General features: G+C 37.5%; 3 protein-coding genes across 5 annotated transcripts; all 3 read left to right on the top strand.

Moving 5' to 3' along the window:
- The first annotated feature begins 694 nt into the window (after positions 1 to 694).
- On the top strand, positions 695 to 5684 carry LOC309496422 (uncharacterized protein). Its single transcript, XM_082166414.1, has 2 exons — positions 695 to 970; positions 3041 to 5684. The coding sequence occupies exons 1-2, from the start codon at positions 781 to 783 to the stop codon at positions 3865 to 3867; spliced, it is 1017 nt and encodes a 338-aa protein (XP_082022540.1). The 5' UTR covers positions 695 to 780; the 3' UTR covers positions 3868 to 5684.
- A 2628-nt stretch (positions 5685 to 8312) lies between these two features.
- LOC309494722 (uncharacterized protein) lies at positions 8313 to 17457 on the top strand. 3 transcript variants are annotated; one of them, XM_082164133.1, is made up of 9 exons: positions 8313 to 8658; positions 9132 to 9628; positions 10265 to 10618; positions 13327 to 13503; positions 13598 to 13825; positions 13946 to 14080; positions 14205 to 14684; positions 14947 to 15171; positions 15340 to 17457. In XM_082164133.1, exons 1-9 carry the CDS (start codon positions 8469 to 8471, stop codon positions 16576 to 16578), a joined length of 3525 nt encoding a protein of 1174 aa, XP_082020259.1. In that variant the 5' UTR covers positions 8313 to 8468; the 3' UTR covers positions 16579 to 17457. The 3 variants fall into 3 exon arrangements, with proteins under 3 accessions (XP_082020259.1, XP_082020260.1, XP_082020261.1); XM_082164134.1 differs by having other exon boundaries at positions 14950 to 15171; XM_082164135.1 differs by having other exon boundaries at positions 13976 to 14080.
- Positions 17458 to 17804: 347 nt separating this feature from the next.
- On the top strand, positions 17805 to 25716 carry LOC309494746 (uncharacterized protein; the record flags this gene model as incomplete). The annotated part of the gene is made up of 6 exons (XM_082164157.1): positions 17805 to 18665; positions 21036 to 21165; positions 21282 to 21365; positions 23301 to 23401; positions 23486 to 23555; positions 24967 to 25716. The coding sequence occupies 6 exons, from the start codon at positions 17805 to 17807 to the stop codon at positions 25011 to 25013; spliced, it is 1293 nt and encodes a 430-aa protein (XP_082020283.1). The 3' UTR covers positions 25014 to 25716.
- Between the last annotated feature and the right edge of the window lie 557 nt (positions 25717 to 26273).

Genomic DNA, 26273 nt, shown 5'->3' on the forward strand with positions numbered 1-26273 from the left:
GTATTTGATTCAGGATGCAGAACATGTGTTTTTCAAATAACCAATAATAGGCGACTTCCTGTTGGGCTGGCGTATGACTATGAATGCTACATTTTTTCAGCTTTATAAGATCTATAAGCGTGTGAATTTTGGTTACTGCATGTGAAAAGGAGTGCGCTACGGAGCCCCTCAAAAATGACCACATAAAAGAGTGTGCCACAGAGCCCCCCCCAGGACCCCCCAATGTCAACTTGTACTAGGCCCCTAAAAGTGCTCGAGAGTTTGAAAAGAAAAAAAGAAAAGAATAATGTTTTAGGAAAACAATAGGGTCCTGCGCCCCTTGGGCTTGAGCCCTAAAAAAAAAAGTGAGTGCAGTACATGATTAGCTAACTGTACCTATTAATGGTTCAAAGTTGTTGCTAGGTAACGGTGTATGGATGAAGGTGTTTTTAGATTATGTCCAGTCATCTGAATGAAATAAGGGTCACTGACAGACAATGCACATACAAATATCTTAAAATGATAAATTGAGTAATTACAATAATAATCTTCACTCATGTATTTCCTTACAATTATTATTATATATATATAAACCTGGTATTGAAAAATACTTTGAAGATTTGATATTATCCAGGGCTGTGAATATGTCTACTCGTGAATATGCTACAGTACAGTAGGTGGCAGTAATTTACATCTAGAGTCAGCGTATATTGCTAAAACAAGAGAAGAAAAAGCAAGTGTAGTGAGTTGCTTTTATTCGAGTGTTTTATCGAATTTGTTTTCTTTTTATACTTCGGTAAAATGTCAAGACTAGATAAGTTACATTCTAACCTAATGAAGCGAATGTCAATTGTCATTCGTGAGATTTGGGTGGAGGTGGAAGCGACGGTGAATGACTATCAAAAGGAAGCAGCCCAAACACGATCAGAAAACGCGAAGCTGAAACAACAGCTGAGTGATGTGCTGAGGAGGAATCAGGCGCTTTTAAACGGTAAATTCACTCTTAAACAACCCGGTCTGGGTGCATTTTCCCGTCAATGGCATTTTAATAGTGAAACTGACTGACACAGAAGCGTAGACGTCATTTATTTACCACTAAGTTTCTGTCACCTCACTGGGAGCCCTTCTCGTATCCAGCAATTACAATCATACAACAACAATAATATCATTTTAACATAGTCTGTTGAATGGATATTCAATTTATTGAGGATAATAACACATTTATATTCATAAAAAGAGAAAGATGGAGGAGAGAGAGAGTGACAGTGGCCACAGCTGCAGGGCCACACGGAGAGGGAATATAGGAAAGATGTTATGAAAACTTGACTAGTCCAGCTCAACCATGTCAATTGATCTTTTTTACTGATTTTTTGTTTTTTTGCAATCAGTTATCAGTTATTTAATGTCAGTTTGTGGACGTGAATGTATCAATGCAGGTAAAAATATAGGAATTTGCAATCCATACAATAAAATGATTAATTATGATGATGTTGTATTTTGATTGCTAGATACGACAAGACCAGTGAGGTGAGAGAGTGGAAAAGAGTTTATTTTTTATTTTTTATAAATAATGAATAGAGTAACAATCACACAAATCAGGTATGTACAGGTATAAACAACTGAATTCAAACATACATTTGCTGAACATATACACTACATTTCAAATATTCAGGATTATTAAATTGTTTTTATAGAAATTCATACTTTTATTAAGCACAAACACATTAAATTAGGTAAAAGTGACAATTAAGACGTTTGTTGTTACAAAAAATATGTATTTCAAGTAAATGCTGTTCTTTTCAACTTTATTCATAAAAAATCCTGAAAAAAGTGTTAAGCAGCACAACTGTTGTCAACATAGATAACAATAAGAAATGTTTCTTGAGCATCAAATCATCATATTAGAATGATTTCTGAAGGATCATGTGACACTGAACGCTGGAGTAATGATGCTGAAAATTCAGCTTTGATATCACAGGAATAAATGACATTTTAGAATATATTACAATATAAACCAATAATTTTACACTGTATTAATAATATTTAACACGATGACTGTTTTTACTGTATTTTTGATAAAATAAAGGCAGCTGTGGTAAGCATAAGACACTCATTTCAAAAACATAAAGATTACGACCCCTAACTTTTGATTAACCAAGAAAGATTCCTGTGTGTGCAAGTACACCAAATACATGGTTGTATGTTGTATTAGACATTTAGGCCACACCACTTTTCTTATTTTTGATACCCTCATGTCACGATTTGATACATATCACAATACTGAACTCACAATACAATATTATTGCGATACTCTCCAATACATATGGTTATAGGTTAACAAAAAATGTACTGTTGATTAAAATGCTAAATTTGGTATTAAATTGGGGGTGTAATAAATGAATAGGCTTGGACTCGGTGCTCGTAACCCAATGCACCGGACAATGGTGACACCAGAATAAAAAATATTCATGATTCTGAAGTTGAAAATACAGAATTATTTTAGATGAATATGCTTGCACTCTTTCACTGACTAGATTTATTTAAAATAATACTGGCCACTTTTTACTGTTAATATAAGACATTTGGCATTATCAGGACTCACAATATTCCCCCATTGCATTATTATCCATTATATTCAACATTATATATAGTAGTTTAAACTTGAATTTTTTTCATGCACAGTAATTTTTATTTTGTGTGACCTATACACAATACATCTTGTCACTATCCACGATACATATTGTTGCATTTTTGTATTGCGATATATTGTGACACTATATATTGTTACACCCCTTGTGAAATGTAATTCCTCAGTAGCGCTTTTAACTTTGACACCAAGCAGTCTGTCAAACAGGTTTCAATTGAATAAAACGTTCAGCCATTACAAATATTTAGTTCCACACCCAAAAAGGTCACTCTCTACATCCTTATGTTGCTTAGAACTGATATACTTATGTTTGTATGCATTTCATGAATATAATAATGACCCTAGCTTCTCTTAAAATGACCAATACTGCAACTAATAACTGTTTTTTCATCCTTTCTTGCTTTCACCATACAGGACAAGTCCACTATGTCTCTCCTGATGAAGCCTCACCCAAAGAATTGCCATCACGTGGGTACACGTCTCCAATCGAATCAGAAGACCTAGAGGATCAGCAAACGGAGGCCGATGACCAGAGTCAAGATTCACCTAGTGAACTGAAGCCACGCATACCAGATGCCGTTTCATCCTGTAAGACAGAGGCAGAGGACAGGGAGTCGGCGCATCAAAAAAATGCAGGTGAACAACGACTCTTTCCTCAGTTCGACAGCTCGAGTACGGATGAGACGTGGGATGTGACTTTGCCCACTGTTTCAACACCGAGGATTAAGATCGAGCCTGAGGACACCATCATCACAATAACATCTTCAGTCACTACTACCCCTGCCCATGCCGGTCCGTGTCAAGACTCAGAGCCCGCTCACCAGCTGAGAACAGCCAGTGACACTTCAACCACGTTGAGGAGACTGCAGCGAAAGGATCGCCTTCGCACACGATTCGCCAAACCTAGGAGGGCATCAGCGAAAGATCAGGATCATGAAGGGCCATATAAGTGTAATAAATGTGGAAGGCAGTTGAAGGACTTTGCAAAGCTGCAGCTCCACAAGAAATTACACGATAGATCCTTCATCTGTCACTGGTGCGGCAGGAACTTCTCCAAGTTTGACTACCTTCGGATGCATATGCGCACACACACCGGAGAACGGCCTTACCGCTGCAACTGGTGCTCAAAGACCTTCAGCCAGAGCGGGAACATGAGGAGACATGAGCGCACGTGCCAGAGATTCAATGAAGAACCAGCAGCGCATACGCTAGAAGACGACCAACCGCTGTCCGCCGAGTGACGAGTGATCATTGTTGACAGATAGGCCTGTCGCGATAATTAAATAACCGTCTGATCGCGATTATTTGATCTAACCGCGATTGTTTCAGACAACCGCGATTATTGCGCTCTTTTATAGACCTACGGCACAAGGGGGAGTCATGAACCAAAATAAATAGACAAGCAGTCAAGCACTAATTACGTTTTCTAGCAATATATTCAAAGTCATCTGAAGCCATTCCATAGCTTAATGTGAGGGACAGTAGTATATTTACATTGTTAAATTAAAGTTCACAAACTCGTCTGCAGCTGTCAATCATTCCGTTCAGCATTCAAACTCTGCAGCTGTCAATCATTCCGTTCAGCATTCAGACAGCGCACGTCGTCCGGTTACGACAGGATACACGGTAAAACTTTCTCCAATGTGACATTGACGTTATAATGCTTGATCTGTAGATAAAGGGCTGTGGATTTGCATAAAATGACTTTATTTTGCTGGAGTTTTTTGCTGTTTCTAAATGACTCGCTCGCTACCGTGTGCCTACACAGCACAAGGACTATGAATTGGCATCAGACGCACAATAACTGGAGTTTAAAACTGTGAAGAAACAAATGATCAATAAACTGTTGGACTGATATACACTAGGGTTTGTGCCCTCGACATTTCTTCGCTTTGTGCCGTGAACTTTTAAATGCGCACTTGTGCAGCGCTGCGACTCCATGTTGCATTAAGCACATCATTCTGCACCCGCGATGCGCATACGCGCTTTGTTCCGCTCTGTTTTGAAGCGTATCATATTATCATGGTTTGTGCACATTTGTTTTTATTAACATGTTTAGATTTTATTAAATTACTGTGCAGATGTTTTCAAAAATTACTTTTTGCTGCTGATTTATACACTCACTAAGTTTAATAAACAAATTGTCATAGCTATTGAATATAGCCTATTTATTTAATATTTAAAGGTGTTAACTGTAAACTTACACTGCAAAATGATAACTTACAAAGGATTAAATTCATCACAATTATTTAATGAATGAAACACAAAGCCCTAAAACAGACAATTAATCAGCATAATTGCCAAAGCCCTAACACAGACAATTAATCGTCAAAGCCCTAAAACTGACAATTAATCGGCATAACCGCAATTATTTTTTAGACAATTAATCGTCAGCCAAATTTCATAATCGTGACAGGCCTATTGACAGATCCTCGAGAAAGAACGCCGCATTGTGATAGATATATTGGGATATTTATTATTTTAAGGATATTAGAAGCTTCCATGTTACATAAAAAATACAGAAAGCCGATATGCTGTTTGACTAACGTTTTTATGACCTTTCCAGTTAATATGTGTGCACAAATGTCTCCAGTAAGCCAAGAAACGCTCTAAGAATGGCTTCGCTTTTCGCCTTTGAGGAAGACCACTTTGTGTTTTGTACAGAGTACCATGAGTTACCATACTTCCAGACTGATGTTGACTATTATAAATACTCCACAGAGAGCAGTATCTAAGCCTGAAATATTTTTAGGCAGTGCATAACTATAAAAATGTATATTCACTAGAAAGGAATTAATTTTAATATTTTATTAATTTCCATTATTTTTCCAGGCCTAAGCTGTGTATCTACACATCACGATTTTTAAATTCAAGGTTTTCAGTGACTGCGGGAATCACTGAGAGGACAAGTTAAATATAAAATAGCATATTAGGAAATGAATCAATGTGGTAGACTGAACAGAAACATTTACTTAAACTGCAAAATTGTCAGAAGAAAATCATGTAATTTGAGAAGATCGTGACTGTCAAACACTTGAATAAACTAGATGAAATGTAATTTGACATCTCAGTTATTGTATCTGAGGAACATGTTAATGTGGCCATTGTGAGGATACTGTATGTGTGCATAACTAGGGATGCTGTTAATGATGCCTTATCTTGGAAATATATTACATGTCATTTAGCACATATTGTTTTATTTAAACATGTCAGTTCAAGCACTGAATCACCAGTTACTAACACTGCAAGAAATGCATTTATAATGATTATTTTAATAATTATGCCGTAATTATGTCATAAATGTCCTATAATTGTCTAGCTACTGCATTTAGCCTTGTTTTTTCTTTGTATGTTCGTGTCTTCAGTTTTTATTGGTACTCTATTTGTATTGTTTCTTCAATTCATCTTTCATTGTCCTGTCTTTCTGTCCCTGTGTAGTTGGCTATACCTCAGATTTCTCCCAGGCTCAATGAGTTTATCTTCCATAATTTTGCACAAATTAAATAATTTATGCAAATGGTCCACCAATGTAAATTTCATGTAAACAGTTAACCATGTAGATACCATAGTTACTAGAGTAATTGTCACTATTGTTAAACTGTATTAAATTAATGTTCTTCAAGCGGTGCAAGAAGCTTTCAGAATATTTCTGTAAAAAATATTTTGACTGCAGTAGTGACTAATACCAAGTTACCTCAGGTTTAAAGCAGCAACGATAAATCCAGTTACTACCGAGACTGTTTACTTACCATGATGGTTCATTTTTGCAGGGCTGTCATCGGGAGTGAAAACCTTCATAAGTTGTCTTGGGTTGGGTCCTGTGATGATGGGACCCCACTAAGGCTCTCTTCCTACAAATTTTAAGGAATATAATATGGAATTTTTTTTTTAATTTTTTTAAAATTAATTGTGAAGATAATCTGTGGAGGTTCATCTCACGCAGTGGCATCACCAACACAGCTAGCTCAATTATATAAAATACTTTTAAACAAAACAGTTTTTAAAATATTTTTTGGTAAAATGTAGATTAAGAAAAAAAGACAAAGAAAGAAAAATACAGAATGAATTTTCAGTACCGCCCAAAACTAATCGCTATGGAAAAATAATTGCAATAGAACTGTAGTGTTGATTAGAGGCTTTCAAACCTTTGATGCGATGGAGTGAAATATATATTTTCTTTGTGAGGGACCCATTTCTTAACTCTCTCTCTCTCTCTCTATATATATATATACACTACCGTTCAAAAGTTTGGGGTCAGTAAGATTATTAATGTTTTTAAAAGTATCTTCTGCTCACCAAGGCTGCATTTATTTGATAAAAAACTGTAATATTGTGAAATATTATGACAATTTAAAATTACTGTTTTCTATTTTAATATATTTTAAACTGTAATTTATTCCTGTGATCAAAGCTGAATTTTCAGCATCATTACTCCAGTCTTCAGTGTCACATGATCCTTCAGAAATCATTCTAATATGATGATTTGATGCTCAAGAAACATTCATTATTATCAATGTTGAAAACAGTTGTGTACAGATTTTTTTCAAAATTCTTTGATGAATAGAAAGTTCAAAAGAACAGCATTTATTTAAAATAGAATATTTTCTAACATTATAAATGTCTTTACTGTAACTTTTTATCAGTTTAACTCATCCTTGATGAATAAAAGTATTGATTTATTTTATTTATTTCCTCAAAAAATACAAATAAAATTCTTACTGACCCCAAACTTTTGAACGGTAGTGTTTAATATTACAAAAGCTTTAGATTTCAGATAAATGCTGTTCTTTTGAACTTTCTATACATCAAAGAATTTTGAAAAAAAATTGTACACGACTGTTTTCAACATTGATAATAATGAATGTTTCTTGAGCATCAAATCATCATATTAGAATGATTTCTGAAGGATCATGTGACACTGAAGACTGGAGTAATGATGCTGAAAATTCAGCTTTGATCACAGGAATAAATTACACTTTACTGTATATTCACATAGAAAACAGCTGTTTTAAATTGGAATAATATTTCACAATATCACTGTTTTTCTTTGTATTTTTAATCAAATAAATGCAGCCTTGGTGAGCAGAAGATACTTCTTTTAAAAACATTAAAAATCTTACTGACCCCAAACTTTTGAACGGTAGTGTGTGTGTATATATATATATATATATATATATATATATATATATATATATATATAAATGTATGTAGTAAAAAAAAAAAAAAAAATGCTAGAAATATAATGTACGTTCAATCTGGAAAATTATTTTCATTCTTACTTTCTATTAAGGTGAAATTGTATATTTATTTATTTTATACCGACCATAGATGTATAAACCTGAAGAGAAATATAAAATATAGACTAAAGAGCCATTAATCTCATTATTATTATTATTATTATTTACAACATTTCTGAACTCATTCGTGGAGCCCCTTGCACCCCTTGATGCCCCAGTTTGAAACCCCCTGACCTCCACCCAACTTGAATTGTTGACCCAGTTTGGCCACAGAATACTTATGTCAATACTTAAATGTTTGAAAACGTGCTTATTCTTGTATATAAAAAGAACAACGTTTAAATTACAACGGGTTTGTGTTGACTTCCTGTCGGCCAGGTTTGCGCCCCTCCCCCTAATCATTTGCATAACGACTTTTGCTCATTGCTCTGCAGCCGAACGGTAGCATTTCTCCTGTGCGGTAGGTGGCAGTCAGTTGTTTCAGGCTGCCTTTTTTTCTTTGCGATTACAGGAGGCGAAAGGCAAACTGTGTTCATGCAACGGGGATAGTTAGCCGTTTCGGTGGTTTCTCTTTGCTGCTGAATTGCAAAGATAAAACAGCAACAATGACGAAACTGCAGCTTCTGCACCGCGCGCTGAACGAGCGTCTGATGGCCGCGGTGGAGCAGATCATGGAGATGGTCGGCGGGACGGTGCTGGAGTACGAGGAGGAGACGATCCGGGCACGGAAAGAAAACGAGATTCTGAGACGGAGGCTCCGATGGATGGAAGGGGCTAATCAAGCGGACTGGCCAGGTAGGACGACACCGGGATTAATGTAGTTTTTAACGAAAAATATAGCGAAAGACTGATAGCAAAATGTGATGAAAACTTTGGGGGCGGAGACATGTATGGTTGCTAGTTGCTACACAGTTTTGTGCTCCTCGGTGAGATCATCTGCGTGCATTCAGCTTCTATTCTTCCACAGCAATGCATGATCATTATACAGGAAGTGTAAATATTTGCCATCAGATCCATATGATTGCTCGCAGCTGCATTAGGCCGAAGTAAACACACATGTGTAATGCATGCCTGTTGTTTCCGCTCCAACACGTTGAGGGGGCGCGCAGAACAGAGAGACCCCCTGTAGAGTCCACTGGAAAAAACATCTCCAGTCAAAAACTAAATATATTTTGCATTTCCTTTAGGTTTACATCAGCACATTTCACCTACATAAATCGCAATTGATCTCATCAAATGGTTGCTGTTTGGTTTCTTTAAATTCCCAGGCCCATCAGAACCCATTACGCTTTCCATCCCAGACGAGTCCAATCCATCCCCACAAGATGAGTGTGCTGTCAACTTTGGATGTGGACAAGAGTCAGAAGCACTTGTAGTCAAAACTGAGACTGCTGATCACCCCCTGTACAGCGCAACCACATTACCTCAAAGCGTTGACCAGGGATCTGACGTTGCCGGGACAAGCACTGGTATTTCCTATGGCCTGGCTGACGGTATGACTTGGGACTCTGCCCAAAGTTACATGGCCCCTCTGGACTTTGATCCAACTTCAGGTACCACCAGGGTCATGCACTGGAGAGGGTACAACAGAAGGCAGAGGATGTCCTTCGCCTGTCCAGACTGTGGTAAAGTCTTTGGAAAGGAACAGAGGCTGCTGATTCACATGCGGATCCATTCCACCGAGAGGCCGTACAAGTACCGCCGGCGCAAGGCGTTCTTCTACGGTGACAATAAGAAAAAGAAGAAACAGCAAGCCCTTTCTCAGGTAAACATCAGCATGGTAATTGAAGTCAACGTGACAGAATTTACTCTTTTTACCTTTTTCATTTTTTGTCTCATTGAACATACTTATTCACTTTGAAATATGTCGTTTTAAGTAGTAAAATATCTTGCAAATGGCATTTAAAATTCACTAGAGTAAGGGCACAATGTAACAGGACCATATTGGTTAGCCGATATTATAAGCATTTTATTATTATCCATATGAGCTGACATTGTATATTTAATTGTACATGGCATGCTCATGTCCCCAATATTTACATTTTACTGTAGATTACCTTTTCTCCTCTAATGCTTGAATAAAAAAATGAATTTAATAACACCTGTTACATTTAACTTTAGCAAATACAAAAATGAATTATACTGTGTTTGTTGTGATGCCCAAATCATTTAGTTCATTTGAGTTTTTAGTGTTTTATTTTTAACTCATTTTGACAAAATAGTATGGAATTTTCATTTAATATAGAATTTTTCAATATCTCAATATACAGAAAACTAAAAAATTAAGTTATTTCATTGTAAATTGAAGAGGTACTAATATGGTAGATTAGTCACATAGTACAATATGGGAGGACTAATTAATGCATGCTTAATGTTAGTGTTGTTTTTCTCTCACGCACAGCTATCAAGAGGAATAGTGGATGATCTGTCGGATTGCTCTGAGCAGACCAACAGGAGTAGCGCATCACCCAAACGGCTAGCAGTTACTGCACCAGACCAAGAAGAGCCAGCCAACCAGTCTACTGAGAGCGACCACAGCAGTGATAACGATCCAGAAAACAGAACCACTGCCCCTGTGCATCATCGAAGCAAGAAAAATGGTGGAGCAAACCAGATGCGGTGTCATTGCCCTCATTGCCCTGATCGGGTTTTCGCTCGGCCCTGTCAGTTAGCCATGCACATGAAGACCCACACAGGCAAAGCTCTTGTAAACCTTCCCGATGAGATGATGGATGTGAAGATGAAACCACCCAAGGTATTGCACTTCATGTTCTCTAGTGTAAGAAATAGTGTTTGTAGATATGAGTACATGGATTTTTTTTCTTTCCTTCACACATAAGCCCTATCAAGGATGTAAAGAAATAGAGGAAAATAAATCAGTCATTGAAAAAGCTATCATCAACCACTATTCTGAATATTTGGGGTGATGTGTGGGACAGATTTGGGCTTTGTAAACATTGTGTGACTGATCACTGAAATTTAAAACTGCTGTATAATGTTATTTGATACAATAAGAGGCAAAAAAATTATAAAACGGGCACAGCTAGAGATCTCACACCACACATTTTTGAAGTATTGGTTGACCAAGATGGGTTTTTTAATGGCCGATGCTGATACCTAGAAAGTAGGTTGGCTGATATTCAATGATAACAAATGTCCTTGATGAAAAGAGCTTGATGAAATGAGCAGAAAACTTGTTTTAGACAACATTTACTCCATTCACAAAACAATTGTAAACTTTAATAGACTTTATTTACTAACCATTTACACAAAGCAGTCAGTACAATTTGTGGGGGATAAGCACTTCATGGTTACTGGCCGATACCTGTTATCTCAAAATAAGCAAATAGTAGTCTATTAATTGGTCTGGCTCTGGCCAATATATACGTTTTTGCCTTTTATACGTGAGAAGTTCATCAATTTTATCGTTAACTAATTGGCACCAAAGTGTATGAAAAATGACCTCTCTATAGTAGTTCAATGAATTCTAAGATAGTAAGTACTTATCTTAGGATGAACTGAACACGTTTGTACAGCTACAGCCAATCTACGAAGAGAACAAGAAAGCAACTACTGAAGCGGATGCAGTTTAAACGGTGAGTTTGAGGTCAGAATTGAAAGTTATGAAAACAAGAGCTGGTGTGTTGCTCGAAACACGCAGTTCTTACGAACAAATGTCTGCGACTGCTAAGTTACTTGAAGTTATTTGATTTGGGATCAAACTGATTGCAGCCTTTGTGCATAACAATCATATCAGCTATAGCTAAGTAATCATGTAAATTTTTCTGCCAGATAATGTATTTTATGGAACAAGCTTGAAGAGTGGATTATGGGTTTATCAAAAGCTGAATTGAAGAACAAGGAAAATGTACTGTAATTGTACCAAATTTAACAGCTGATAGTACTACATTGCTAGTCATCTACTACATTGCAAGAAGGAAATGCTGAGGGAGGTTTATCATTACAAGGCAATCTGCCATTTGCACTCTATAGAAATGAACAGGGACTAAAAGTATAACATTAGTTACATTTATCTGACAACATTGACTGGTTATAGCAGTAGATTTTAGCGATAAGATGGATCAAGCACTATTGATTATAGTTGTAATATATAGCATTTTATTCAACTGCTGTTTATCAATGACAGATTTTTAAATCATGCAATGAGAAAATAGTTATGGAATGTAAAAAAATAAAAAAATAATTAAATGGTGTATCCTGAGGGACCCCTGGTTGAATACCCTGGCTATAAACCATTAAAACTACAGTAGTCAACATTTGAAGTGGATCAAAACCTTTCATCAAAGTTATACATGAATTTTGAACAATACCCGTTCTTGTCTTAGGACAACTTTGATTTAACTTGTTTGATCTGCTTCAAATGTTGACTACTGTAGTATTACCAGTGAGCTGAAGAACATACTGTTGGATACTTTTATTATTAAATTCTTGATACTATCAAGTCAATTATTATTATTAAATGTTTGGATAATTTTCATTTTGTATGTCTGCTTTAACCCCTGCATTTAAGTCATTAAAGCCATTTCTACAACTGAAGGCATTCAGTATGTTTTATAATATATTTAATGCAAACAAGTATCACAGCTAAAGTGTAACTCAAAGCTTACGCATGTTTTTCTCATTGATTCACAGGTGACATGTGCACCACACCGCTGTTTTAGCAAAGTTTGGGACTACTTCTCAAAAGATGCATATGGTGAAGTCTTCTGCCATCAATGTGCAGCCAGAGTTAGCCAGGGGTCCAGCAAGGCTTCTCAGAAGAACACCTCTAATTTGTGGTCTCATCTTAGAATAAACCACCGACAAGCCTATTTAGAGGCGAAAGGGTTCAGCCGACCAGTCAATATGCTGATCAATACAACTCAGATTAAATTGGAGCATTTTGAGCCAGAAGAACACGTTGCAGAAGAAGAAAGTAAAGTAATGAAGGTCTTGATACCAGAAGAAGAAAGTAAAGTAATGAAGGTCTTGATACCAGAAGAACCATCAAATGGAAATTTGTAAATATGTATATAATAAAAATAGAAAATCACAAACTTTTTTACCTGTATATACAAAAAAGAAAATCACAACCTTTTTTTAATTATCTACCATTTGTGTATATAAACAGTGCTGTTGAAATGCAGTGATTTTAATAAAATTAGTTTGAAATGAATTGTTTTTCGGTCATTTGAGTCATTTCTGTGGTTGGTTTGGTGGTTTACAACACTAATATATTTTTCATTGAAATGCTATGACATTTTGGTGTCAGTGTCAGTGCATGATACTTTCAAGTTCACTGTTAATGACAATGTATAAATATGCTGTGACTTTGTATGACTTCTGTAAAACATACAGACATTATTCATTCACTTTCACATCCAGGGCTTATTACACTTGGAGCTCATTGCATATCTCTTTCCTTGCTTCTCTCATTGTCAATTGGACTTGCATTTCTTTCAGAAGCAAAGAAAAAATGATGCAGTGAAGAAGGCCAAAGTTATTGGCAAAAGTGAGCTCCATTGTCCAAAGTGTGACAAAGTCTTCGCTTTGGCAACCAGGTTGCGTTTCCACATGAAGTCCCATAAGGCTGAAAGGGCTTTATTACGCAAAACTCTTAAGATGCCCATCCAGAGTGAGGTACCTGCTTACACAATGCATAATTTTGATCTGGATATGTGATAATTTCAATTCATGTTTTCCTATTAATTTTTGATATTTGTATTTCTCTTAGCCATCTAAAGAAGAAAATATGGAGGCAGTACCTAAAACTACAGAAGTACAGAATTTGCAAGAGCTGAAGAAAACGTTCGCCTGCCCACATTGTGATAAAGTGTTTATCCGTGAAGGATGGCTGAAGCCGCACATTCGCTCTCAACACCGGAATCTAGACAGGAGGCGTCGTCAGTTTGGGATCTTCCTTGACAATAACCTGACAAAATCACAACAGCCTTACTACCAGGTTGGTTTTCAGATTTGTAATTAAATAGATAGATGTTATTATATACTTTTTAAGACACTGATAATTGTTTAGCTTTTATTTCTACATAATAACCCAAACTCCTTTGTACTGATTGAAAAGCAATTGCGTAATGGCACAACTGTAAAACAGGGAGTCACTAAGGAGTCGAAAAAAAGGAATAAAGAATCAAAGGTCAACGCAAAACCAAGTCAATCAAGTGATGAGTCCTATCTGGTTGTTTCTGGTTACCACCAGGTTGGTTTTTTTTAGATTTGTAATTGAATATGAAAATGTTACTGAATACTTGCTGAGACACTGATAATTTTTGAGGTTTTTTTTTTGTATAATAACCCAGACTCCTTTTTTATTGGTTGAAAAGAAATTGCGCAAGCGCACAACTGAGACACAGGAAGTCACTAAGGAGTTGAAACAAAAACATGAAGAATCAAAAAAGGTCAGCGATAAAAAAAGTCCATCAAGTGATGAATCTAACCTGGTTGTTGATGTACCGCAAATCACTACAGAACAAAGTGCAGATCTTCCTAAAAGGGGCACTAAGTGCGCTCCTGAGCAATCAAATAAAGACACTTCAGACTCTGACAGAGAAACATCAAGTGCTACAAAACTGAAGAGGATGTTTCCGTGCAAAGTATGTGGCAAAGAGTTTGTTCTGGAAAAGAGGTTAAAGAAGCACTCAAAGACACACCTGGGACGTAGGTTGCCGGATGAAAAGAAAAGGAAAAGAGAGCAATATCTAGGGGAAGATAAGCTTATGGAACAAGCAGGAATGAGATTGGGGGAGGAGGAGAAGAAAGAGAGGCTTGATACGACATCAACAAGTAATCTCAACCCAAATACGGTATGTGTCTTACAAAAACCTGAAGAATGATCCACATCCGTCTTTACATTTTCATAGTTTTAAATTACTTTAAATCAACCAGAAGACAATCAGAAAATTCAGGAACCTAATAAGCACCTTCAAGGCTAATAATGTCTTTCTGAAGGAGCTTTTACTTATTTTCCTATTTTAGAAATACATTTTGGTGAAGCCACTCATTACATAGATTAGCCCCTGCACAAATATGTATTACATTATTTTATTTTTTTTCGTACCCCTTCAGCAGAAACCTCAAGGATCCCCAAACAAAGAGTTACAGAAAGACAAAACCAGAGGTCAAGGGCCACTACCCTGCCCATTTTGTGGCAAAGTTTTTGCTTGGGAGATGCGGCTTTTGATGCATATGCAGATTCATTGTGGCGAGAAACCATACTCCTATCGGCAACGCAAGAAACGTTTTTATGGAGACTTGAAAAGGGGCCAACTCCCTAAATTCCAAAATGAGGAGGTAGGAGAGACTATGCGATAATCATTTTGACCGATTGATTCTTCCAGTTTTATTTCTTCAAGGAAAAAGAGGAATTGTTTGTGCAATGAATCCTTGGTCATGTTGACCCAAAGAGCTGTTGTTCAAATCATTATGAAATTGGTTGATTGTCGATTTCCCTCAATACAGACTCCGGAGAACAACAGTGACAAGTCTGAAGAATCCGTGGGTGAAGAAACAGGGAATGAGGACGAATCTGCACATCTGAGCAGCAGTACAACACGTGCAGTGTCTGGAGCTCTCGCAAGCAGTACTGAGACCACTGGAATGGAGGGCCATACTGGCAGCCTCGGCCTTCTACCTCAGACAGCTATTGAGAAGCCTACCACCTGCAATAAGAATAATCAAAGAACCAAACCTGAACTATTCAGAGATATCTTGAGCCAATTCAATTTACAGCCAAGGATTGTTCTAGAACCGATTATGACTAAATTCAAGCAAAGGGAAGTCCCTATAGTGGTTGCATCTCCACAGCATGATTCTCAATCAGAAGTAGAGGTTGATAACTTTGGGGGCCCACTGGCCGTTGAATCCTCTGAGGGAAAAAACACAGAGTGTCAACAAGAAGAGGACGATGACTGCTATTTTTCTGGTGTTTCCGAGAAAACAGCCATAAACCAGCTGCCGCTGATCATAATTGATGATGAACTAGACCAGACAAACGCAAGACCTGCTGCTGAACATGCTCAATCTGAATGTGGAAGAATGAAGTGTGATTCGAAGTGTGATTGTAATAACATTTCTACTATGAAATTAACTGTAATGCCACAGACTAGCGATTTAAGGTCTTTGTTCAAGAAAACTAGTTCTGGTGACATGCAGAAGAAAACTGACTCCGAATCAGTTTGTGTTGTCCTCTCAGATGGTGAAGAAAATGTTGATGAAGACGTGCTGAATTCTTCCAGAGGTTTAGATGAAAAGAAAATTACCTCAGTGCCTAGCGTTCAAAATGAACAGTCAGATGTGGGCAGCAATCCTGGTGAAAATCCTTCCAGCGACTTAATTTTTCCAGTTCCCGATGCAATTGAATCCATCAATACTGATGAGTCCACTTGTGTGCATGACGAATCTATTGACAGTGCCTCAAAACATACTGATATTGAGGTTGTAACAAGTGAAAGAAATGATCAGAGTATCTCAACTGACCCACTCACCAGAGACCAGATGGCTTCTAGTACCATCAGACAAACAGAGGACGACTCCATGAGTTCAATGGAGAATAAATCATGTCAAACATCTAATATGGTATTTTCTGGTCATGCACCGAAATCAGAAGTCAATGATGACAGGGAACTGCTAGAGATGGAGATTGTCAGTGGCGATGAGACAAAAAATAAGATACTGTGTGAGCAACCAGGTATGCAATAATAGCAGATTGAAAAGTACAACATGGACTCAAAAGTAAATCTGTTGTTAATCAATCTGTGGAAATTTAAAGCGATATGTAAATACATGAACAGAGAAATCTGAATTTATAATTAATGATATACTGTTTTCTTAAATAAGTTTCTTAATGTCAGATGTCAGAATCTGTTCTGGATGCTTCAACTGACATCTCAGGGAAGAATGAACCTTCTGTTCAAAATGTTTGTTATTTGTGAAAAGTTCTGAAGAATTTGGATTGCTCTCAAACTTACTCAAAGTTATTGAATAGTTTCACAGTTAAAAAGAAAATCAAGCAACCTAGAGACTCTAAAATGGATTGCAATGCAGATGTTGTTCACTGCATTTTTTTTTGCCCGAATTGGCAAAATCGATGGAACTAATTTCGAGAACATGCTCTGATGTTTAAGCACAACAGGAACCCAGCTGCCTCCTGCAAAACCCTGGAAGCTGTTGATGCAGAATTGGCAAGTCCAGCTTCAGACGTGATCAGCGTCTCCAGACTTTTAGAGCCTTTTATCTAATATCTCAGATACAGGCTATCACTATTCCAAACCCTTGGAAATGTGAAGCAAAGGACAACCATACTCTAGACACAAGTCCCCCAGTTCTAGTAACAGCCCAGCACAGAAGATTTGTGATCTGGAACCCTCAAGCCTCCCAATCTTGACTCTTGCTGGAATCCTGCCTCAAAAACCAATTATCCAAAAGTGGAGAGGCCTCTTGTCTCTGACAGCAGCAAAGCTCAAAATGACATTGATGCACAATCCTAAAGTCCACCTGTTCTAGATCCTTGCCAGTGTGTTGAAATAATTATCTTCATTTAGTACAACGAGGAAGACTACCAGATGAGCCATCAAACAAGACTCCCAGATCAGCCGTCTAAAAGAAGTCAAAGAAAAGTTGTCCAAGTTCTCATTCTCAGGTTGTTTGCTTTTTTTTATTGAATAGTGTTTTGTTTTGATTTCGCAATGCAAGTTTTTGTTGATATGTTAGGTGAAAAAAAAGTGCAGATCTTGAGTGCTAATATGCAAAAACTGACCATGCAAAGCATTTTGACTGATTTAATTAATTGAATTTATTATGCTCTTTTTATGCTTTTATTAATTATAGCTTCTTTGCAACAACAGGGTCCTGAATGCCAAAGCAGTTCCACGGATGACTTATTGAAGATACATCACTGCTGTTACTGCAAGCAACCACACTATAGAATGATGGATCATCTTCAGTCAGTTCATCCTAATGAGCCAGAGGTGGCAAAAGCTCTTACCTTTGACAAGAACTCACAAGAAAGGGAACATCTCTTGAACCACCTTCAAACTAAGGGAAATGTTCTACACGACTCAAATGTTGTTCAAAGTAATAAACAAGATTCAAAACCATTTAGGATGTTTGCTTCAGACTGCTCATTTGATGATAGTGTTTATTGCATCTATTGTTTAGGGTTATTTAGCAAGAAGTCTTTTGCTACTCATTTAGAGCAGTGCAAGGGCAAATCAGTTGACAGAGCTGAAGATAACTGCGGTGAAATTCCTCCCGATGCTGGGCCCATTCCTTCAACTCCCACACTTACTTCCCTATGGAGTCCAGAAGAGATTGATGCTGAACTAGAACCATCAGGTTTTTATTGCCTAAATACCACCTATGAATCAGAGCAGCTAAATTTGTATAATGAACAAGAAAGTTCTTCCCGTCAAGATGTCACATGCAGTGTTGGGCAAACAGATGTCTCAAGTCCAAATAAGGAGGTTAGAAATGATGGGCAGACAGAGGGTGCTAAATTACAATTCAAACGTTCTCATGAATATGAAGTCAGCTATGATTTTAAGTCGGATAATTTTTCAACTCCAAGCCCTGGTCAAGAATCAACAGGCTGCAAGAATGAAGAAATAAGTATCCCAATATATGATGTTGCTCAAGAAAGGACAATGACAGAAAATGACGTTCTCAGAAATCCATGTGATGATTTCAGTCCACCTCACTGCAACCAAACTGTGTCCAATGACAGCGTGAAAACCCAAACCTATGGAACACGAAGGAAGAGGAAGAGGCGCTCACGTGTCCAAAATGAGGTAAATATCATTGTTAAATGTGGCATTCTGAACTTTGTTCTTCAGGACTCCCTATTATTAGATTCTTTACATTGAAGGATATTTTAAATCTCTTTACAGTTGTTCACATATTTACATACTCACTTTTTTTGTTTTGTTTAATACTGGTGTGTAAAAAAAAAATTCAGGGGCTGGTTGCACCAGCTGGACATAAAAAAGTTGGGTGCAAGCTCTGCGCTGGGCTTAGCTACGTCCAGCCTTCCGATAAATATTTACACCTGTTGCACCAACTAAAAATACGACCAGGCGCAAGAGGTCGACCGATATGGGTTTTTTCAGGCCGATGCCGATCTTTTGAAATCCGGGTCGGCCGATGGCCGATTAATGCTGCCGATTTATTTTGGCCGATTACGTGCTTGTTTTTTACCTCTATTTGAAAGATAAAATGTAACACAAATAATTAGGCTACTTAAGATAGACAAGATTTCTCAACAAAAACATTTATTGAACACTTGACCAATCTGCACTTGTTGTGACCTTGAGATATGTTTGGTAATTGTACCTGAATGAATTGAAAAATAATTTGCTACATTTCAGATTCGTATATTTGTTTTCCTTAATTTTAATTAACAGTAACTTAAACACTTTGCAGTTTGAATGATGTCTTGTATAAACAAAATGACGGAGTATGTTTTTATGTTTCCACTGTTCGATCGCATCCGTGCCACACACACACACACACACACACACACAAATATATAAGTAAACACTTTGCGACTTTAAACACACGCGACTTTTCGATCGCGCCCGCGCCCCTCTCTCCCTCTCCCGAGTCTCCCTCTCTCTCTCTCTCTCTCTCACACACACACACACACACACACCATATTCCAGCATTGCAATCTTTACATCGCAGCTTGCTTCAGAGCTAAGGCGGAGCTACAGATTAGGTGTCCCCAAAGAACCCGCGTATCTAACAGTAGTTCCGCATTACATGAATTAATTTGCACGCGAGTTTTATTTATTAATTTATACACCGAACCGTGACGCCCGTACCGTTTCGGTTCAATACGAATACATGTACCGTTCCACCCCTAGTCTACAGTGAAATACAGTCACACATTACACTGTTTGGCCAGCATTTTAACCGTGTTTAATCCAGCTACTAGCTAACAGTATGCTAAAGTTAACTGCTGTCTAGCGTCACGATTCTAACGTCCGTTTTCAGAGCATCCAAGAGAAGCACAGGCATAACAGTAGCACCGAAATGAAGCACAGAAATCCGTATTGATATTCTGTCCGGTAAATAACGGTCGTTAAGGCACCAGTGCCGTATTAGCGCCGGGTCTGTCTGTAGCTACCCAACCCTAGCGACGACGCTAGCAAAGCAAAGACAGTCCTTCACTAACCTAAAGTTGGTCACTTTTTTATTACTTATTTCTCTGCATTGAGTGACAACCCTCTCAAATATAAGACACAAAACAGAAAAAATAAAAAAGTATCAGATTCTCTGTCTGTAATTGCAAAATTCTTGCTTACTTATTGTGACATGATAGTAACCCTTTTGCTGTGCTATGCAACCTCAACTACGCTATCAATATCCAAAGTAGCCGAACGTCATGTCGCCTATTCATATTTTTTCTCGAAGTTGGCAGTAACATATCAAAAGGTTTTAATTAAATATAAAGGAGTTTTCTCCAAGGAACTTAGCTCCTTCCTTAGGCACTGGATGAGGTCTGCTCACTCTGCTGGAGAATGACTCTAGGCGCAGCGTGCGTCGAACACGTGTTCCACAACAACAACAACACTAGGCTGCCCACAGATGCGCCCGCCTAATAATCGGCTTGATATACTGGATATTGGCCGATGCCGATTATATAAAAAAAATCAAAAAATCGTCCGATTAATCGTCCGGCCGATTAATCGGTCGACCCCTAGGCGCAACTACACCCAGCGTAGACAATGCGTGTCCACTCTGACACATTCTACCCCATTCTACCCCAGTGCTAGTTGAGATGCCATTCACGATATAGTTACAAACTTAAATTTGCTAATAATAAAGAACTGAATTTGATTGACATAACAAATGAAGCCACTGTGCCATCTAATTTCAATGAACAAACGTTAGCTAACGGGTCAGCGTTTATCTGAAGTCTCCCTGTATATTCTTACAACGCAGACGCATGTAAATGGTTATTAAATGTCCTAGGCATGTAAAAGGTTATTTATAAGTTGGAAAATGTCAAACTACAGCAAATGTCAAAGTGCATATTCTGAAATCTTCTTCCTCTTGTCTGAATGTTAATGTATTGTGAATGAAATGTCTATAACAGTACTTTTGATGAACAAAGGTTAAGCTGTGGTTTTCTGTTTTTTTTCCTTTTAATTGTACAGTCACTGATCATGGATTATGACTTGCTGGGTGAAGGAGAGAGGCCCAATTCAAAAATACATGTCTGCCAGCACTGTAGGGCAACTTTCTGCACCTCCTACACGCTGCGCAGACATGAATACACTCACACAGGTCAGTGTGCAAAACCCTTTTTAACACGCATATTATAATATTGCAACTCAAAGCAAGCTAGTCACAGACAAGAACCAGGGTCATTCTTATGCCTCTATTTTTTAATTTTCATACAGGTGAGAGGCCATTCTGGTGTCATCACTGCAATATGGGATTCATCCAGAAGTATCGCCTTTTAAAGCACACATTTGCATACCATGGTGAATTTATTAGTTGTTGTTTTGATAGTTACTAAATTTTTATTTGACTTTTATCAGGGTTTCTGAAAAGAAGTCTTAATTCACCCTAACACAAGTCAAGGCCTTTAAAAAGGACTTAAATCAGAGCAGAAAGTCCTAAGGCCGGGACGCACCAAGCCGACGGTCGGTTGTCGTCCAACGTCGGGCCATTGGCGAGCGTCTGTCGGGCTAGTTTTTGCGGTGTGCGCCACACATCGGCGTATAGTTACAAACTTAAATTTGCTAATAATAAAGAACTGAATTTGATTGACATAACAAATGAAGCCAGTTTGCACGATTCAGCTTGTTCAATCGGCATCAGGGCCATCGGTGAGAGTGGAATTGTGAATATTTTCATAACAACATGAGCTGCTTAAAATAAAGAAAACTATCAACATAGCTGATATTCAAAATGGTAAGCAATTGCTGCTTTGTTTTTCGTTTCGTATATCTCGTATATCCTTGTTTCTGTTTCTCTGTTTGAATGATGAATATAGACTACTGATACCTGCTGATATATAACAGTTAATTTCTTACACTGAGGCGCAGTACTCATATGCTAGTTTGCTGTTGGCTGTAGTCTGTGCTGTGTTCAAGCGCAGCATTTTGGTCCAGATGCAGCCGACGCAATGCGACAACATCGTCGGTTTTCGTCGCTAGTTCTTTGAAGTCGGCTTGGTGTGTCCCAGGCTTTAAATTCATAAAGTTATGGCTTTAAATGTTGCATGAATTGCAAAAAAATGTATGTCTTTCACCGTATTTTTGTCCTGTTTTCAAATACTAATTTCTAAACATCTTTAAATCAAGATACATTTACTTGAGATGCAAATGTAAAATGTACAGTTAAACAAAATTAATAAAGTTTATGCTTAAAACAAGAACAAATATCTGTCAATGAGTAATGAAAACTTCACTTTGTCCATTGGCAGATGTTGTTCTTGTTTCAATCAAACTCACTTAATTTAAGAATCTTTTGACATTTGCACTAAAAACAAGACAAAAACACTGAGCAACAACATCACTTTTTTTGCGGTGTGATCAGAAGGTACAGTGAAAGTTATTGCTATGTTCTAGTGGTTGGGAGCCGAGTGATTGAAGCTATTACTTTTGTAAAATGAATAATACAACTCATTGGGCTTCATTTATCAATCTAACATAGAAACAAGCGCAGATCTGAGAGCAGAAATCATCTCATGACAGGGTTCATGTGTGGTTCATGAAACATTCGTATACCACCAATCCCATCCTACGAATGATCGGACATTGATAAATGTGGCGGCTGAAAACAATCGTAATTTAAATATCACACCTATATAAATTCACATTTTAGAAGCCTCGTCCCTAGAGTTTACAACATGGAAAAATGTAACATGGCCAAGAAGAGAGAAGTAATCTCATGAAAGAGAAATTGATCTTACACAAAATACACCCATTAGCTTCATAATTGATCAATTAAATTATTATATAACTATTTAATAAAATAAATACTTTATTAATGTTATGGATAAGCTAAATGACACACTGTCAATAGAATATTTCACCATTGGCAACACATTTTTAAATGATGAATATGTAGCTTACTGGCTTCAAATGTTTTCATTCCAGTCAAAATGCTCTCTTAACGGTTGTCCGCCATTACTATGCTGTACGCAAGTTCACGCTAACTCAAAAAAGATTTGATCGTAGCCACCGTTTTGCGTGAAAATGACTGTACGCCCAGTTTTGTCATGCGTTCGTTTCATAAATGAGGGCCATTGTTTCTCCCTTTACATTTATATTTAGAGAACATATTGTGTTCCCTTCAAATTATTTCTTGCATGTTATTTGCCTTCATAAAACCTGCAGAAACCTGGTTTTATGTAATTCATCAAAATGAGAAATTTGCATGTTTTTTTGTTTTGTTTTTTTGTCTTCAAGGGGACACGTTAACTAGCACAGACCAGCAAAAACTGAAAAGGCCAAAGAGAAGAATCCAAGGTGGAGAGACGTCGGTGAAGGATGAAGAAGCTAGCCTGGAGGTAAAGTGATTATTATAATTTTTTTCTTAAATAGATCTTTATTCTTATTAGAGAACAGAATGAATTTTTTTTTTTTTTTGACAGCCATCAGCAAAGAGTCCAAAGGATGCTGTTAATGATGACACTGAGGGAAAGGTTACGGCCACAAAGCAAGGTAAAGTTTCTGCTTGTCATGAAACATGCATAAAGAGCATCAAAAGTCCCAAGCATAACAGGGTTCCTCTGGGTCATAAAAAAAAAGACATTTGAATCTCCTGATTTTAAGGTCATTAAAATGTCTTAAATATGTATATATTTTTTTCTGCCAGGCATTACATTTTGAGATTGTCTTAAATCTGATTGAAAAATATAGCCGTTGAGGCTTATTGGCAAATCAACATTGTTACGTTGTCTTGTTTACGTTTGTGACATTTTGCACTCCTCAACAGAGGTGCGTGTGGGAGGGTGTGTAAAAATAGTCTGTAAAACATGGTGTTTTGAGTTTTAACGATCTGCTATGTCACTCATTTCGCAAAAAACAAACAAAAACATGCATTAAGAGTGCATGTATTATTCACTGTGATGTAGCCTATTGCAGTTAGTTCTTTGGAGTTAGAATGCCTCCAATTCTAACGGAAAATTCCAAATGAAACCCCAGCTGAACCGTTGTGGGACAATAGATAGCAGTGCTTCATTAATGAATGAATGATTTAATGACTTAGTCATTAGGCAGAGTGTCCACCAAAGCGTTTTAGCCAGCTGAAAATGCCTAGCCGTGGGAGCATGTCCACCCTGATTCGGCTGATGACCTGAGGGAGCAGAACTACTGACGCGAAGAGATCCACTTCCGACTAGCCGAAAATGCAGGAGGTGAAGTCTCCATTCCCCTGGGGGCGGTCCGTTCCGGGATGGAATATCTGCTCCAGGTTTAATTGAGCCTGGCAAATGTAAAGCACATATTGAGCGGAGGTTTTCCTGTGCCCACAGGAGGAGGCTGCGTGCCAGTCTGTTCAGAAGAAGGGACCTGAGTCCACCCTCATGACAGCCTCGGGGAAAAACACTTTGGTGGACACACGCCCTTAAGACAGACACAGTCACTTGCTTGGTTCCTGAATGAATCAGCGTTTGAATGCATTTGAATGAATTAGCTGTTGAATAAATTAACCTCTAATAAGGTTAGAAAATGTGCCTTTTACAAAGGTAAAAATGCCCCTGGAAAGCAATTTAAGGGGGCAAATATGGCCCCTTAATGGAGAAGTTAATTTATGTCACTGCTGTAAATGGACCACAGTACAAAATAAGATTTTAAAATCTTCAAGAGTCAGCTGTCCACGACAGGCCTAAACCAGACACACTCAGCAAAATATCATCTAATTATCGTTATTGTCAAAATTCATGAAAATATAGATAATTTCTGTAAATATCACGGACCCTTAGAGTACAGTATTCATTTTTTATATCTTCAGGTCTTAAAAAGGTCTTTAAATGCCTAAAATTGCAGCAACCCAAAGTATATTTTGTTCAGTCTTTGAAGTTTATAACCTTTTTTTTATTTTTTTACCTGACTGAATATGCTTTTGTTTCAGACACAGAAGCGAGAGGGTTTCACTGGGAAGCATCGTTTACATCTTAGGGTGCTTTTCAATATCCCTCCTCGTCTCCTCTCTCCTCCGTCCTCCATCCTATGACCCGGAAACCGATCGAGCTCAGCCATCTTGAAGGACATCTCAATTCTCTAATTGCACCGCGAGGAGTCGAGGATCGAGGAGTTAGGAGGCTTCCTGAGGAGTCATGAGCGAGGACACACAGGTGGATCCTATGCGGAAGAGTTTTATCGACTTAAACGTGACGCACGTCTAAATTCTCCTCCCCCTTCACATCGGTCACAATCATTTTAATTTATACTTTACCTTTGCAGTTTATATAAGCCACACATCTCACATATTTCAACAGGGTATCTTGCTTTATTATTATTTATTATGAATTTCTTAAATAAACAAACTTCAACAACATAAGGGCAGATCCTTTGAGCGCAGCTGATGACACGATGAAGTGACGCTTGAGTGATCAAGTATTCCAATGTTTAAAAAAAAGTTACATTTGATTCCTCCGTCCTCGCGTCTTTTCCTTGCAGCCTTCCCTCGCATCCTACGGGGGGTGGAGCTGAGACGTGAGGAAAGGACACAAGGAAAGGAAACGAGGATGCACAAATAAGAAATGAGAAGCACCCCATGTGTTCCTTTTTTTTTTTTTCAACACATTTGTTTTATTTGTTTTGTAAATATGTATTACAGTGATGTTGCCTGTATTGAGAATAAAAACAAAGGTTAGAGAAATCTTAGGGTGTATTGTTTTTGTTTGTTTTGCGTGGGGAAACATATCTCTCATACTGATGCAACTTATGAGGTTTTGCTTACAATACAAGCTCATAAATGTCTCATTCCAAAGTTGAGACACTAGACATAATGAATTATATCTTGAGAAACTGTTTAATTGTTCATTATTATACACTACCGTTCAAAAGATTGGGGTTGATAAGAGTTTTTAATGTTTAAAAAAAGAAGTCTCTCATGCTTGCCGAGGCTGCATTTATTTGATCAAAAATACAGTAAAAGTTATATTGTGTTCTCCACTTCAGTGTCACAAAGTCCTTCAGAAATCATTCTAATCATCTTGGTCCTCAAGAAACATTTATTATCATCTATGTTAATAAGTTTGTGGAAACAGTGATGCATTTTTTTCAGAATACATTGATGAATACAATTTATATTTTATACATGTCTTTGCTATCACTTTTGATCAGTTGTTATTAAATATTTTAATGTTTATAAAAAAAATTGCACTGACCCCAAACTTTTAAAAGGTAATGGCAGTCTATAAACAACTATAAAAT

The sequence above is a fragment of the Leuciscus leuciscus genome (genome assembly GCF_965113295.1).
Source record: "Leuciscus leuciscus genome assembly, chromosome: 1".
In the NCBI taxonomy this organism is placed as follows: Eukaryota; Metazoa; Chordata; class Actinopteri; order Cypriniformes; family Leuciscidae; genus Leuciscus; species Leuciscus leuciscus.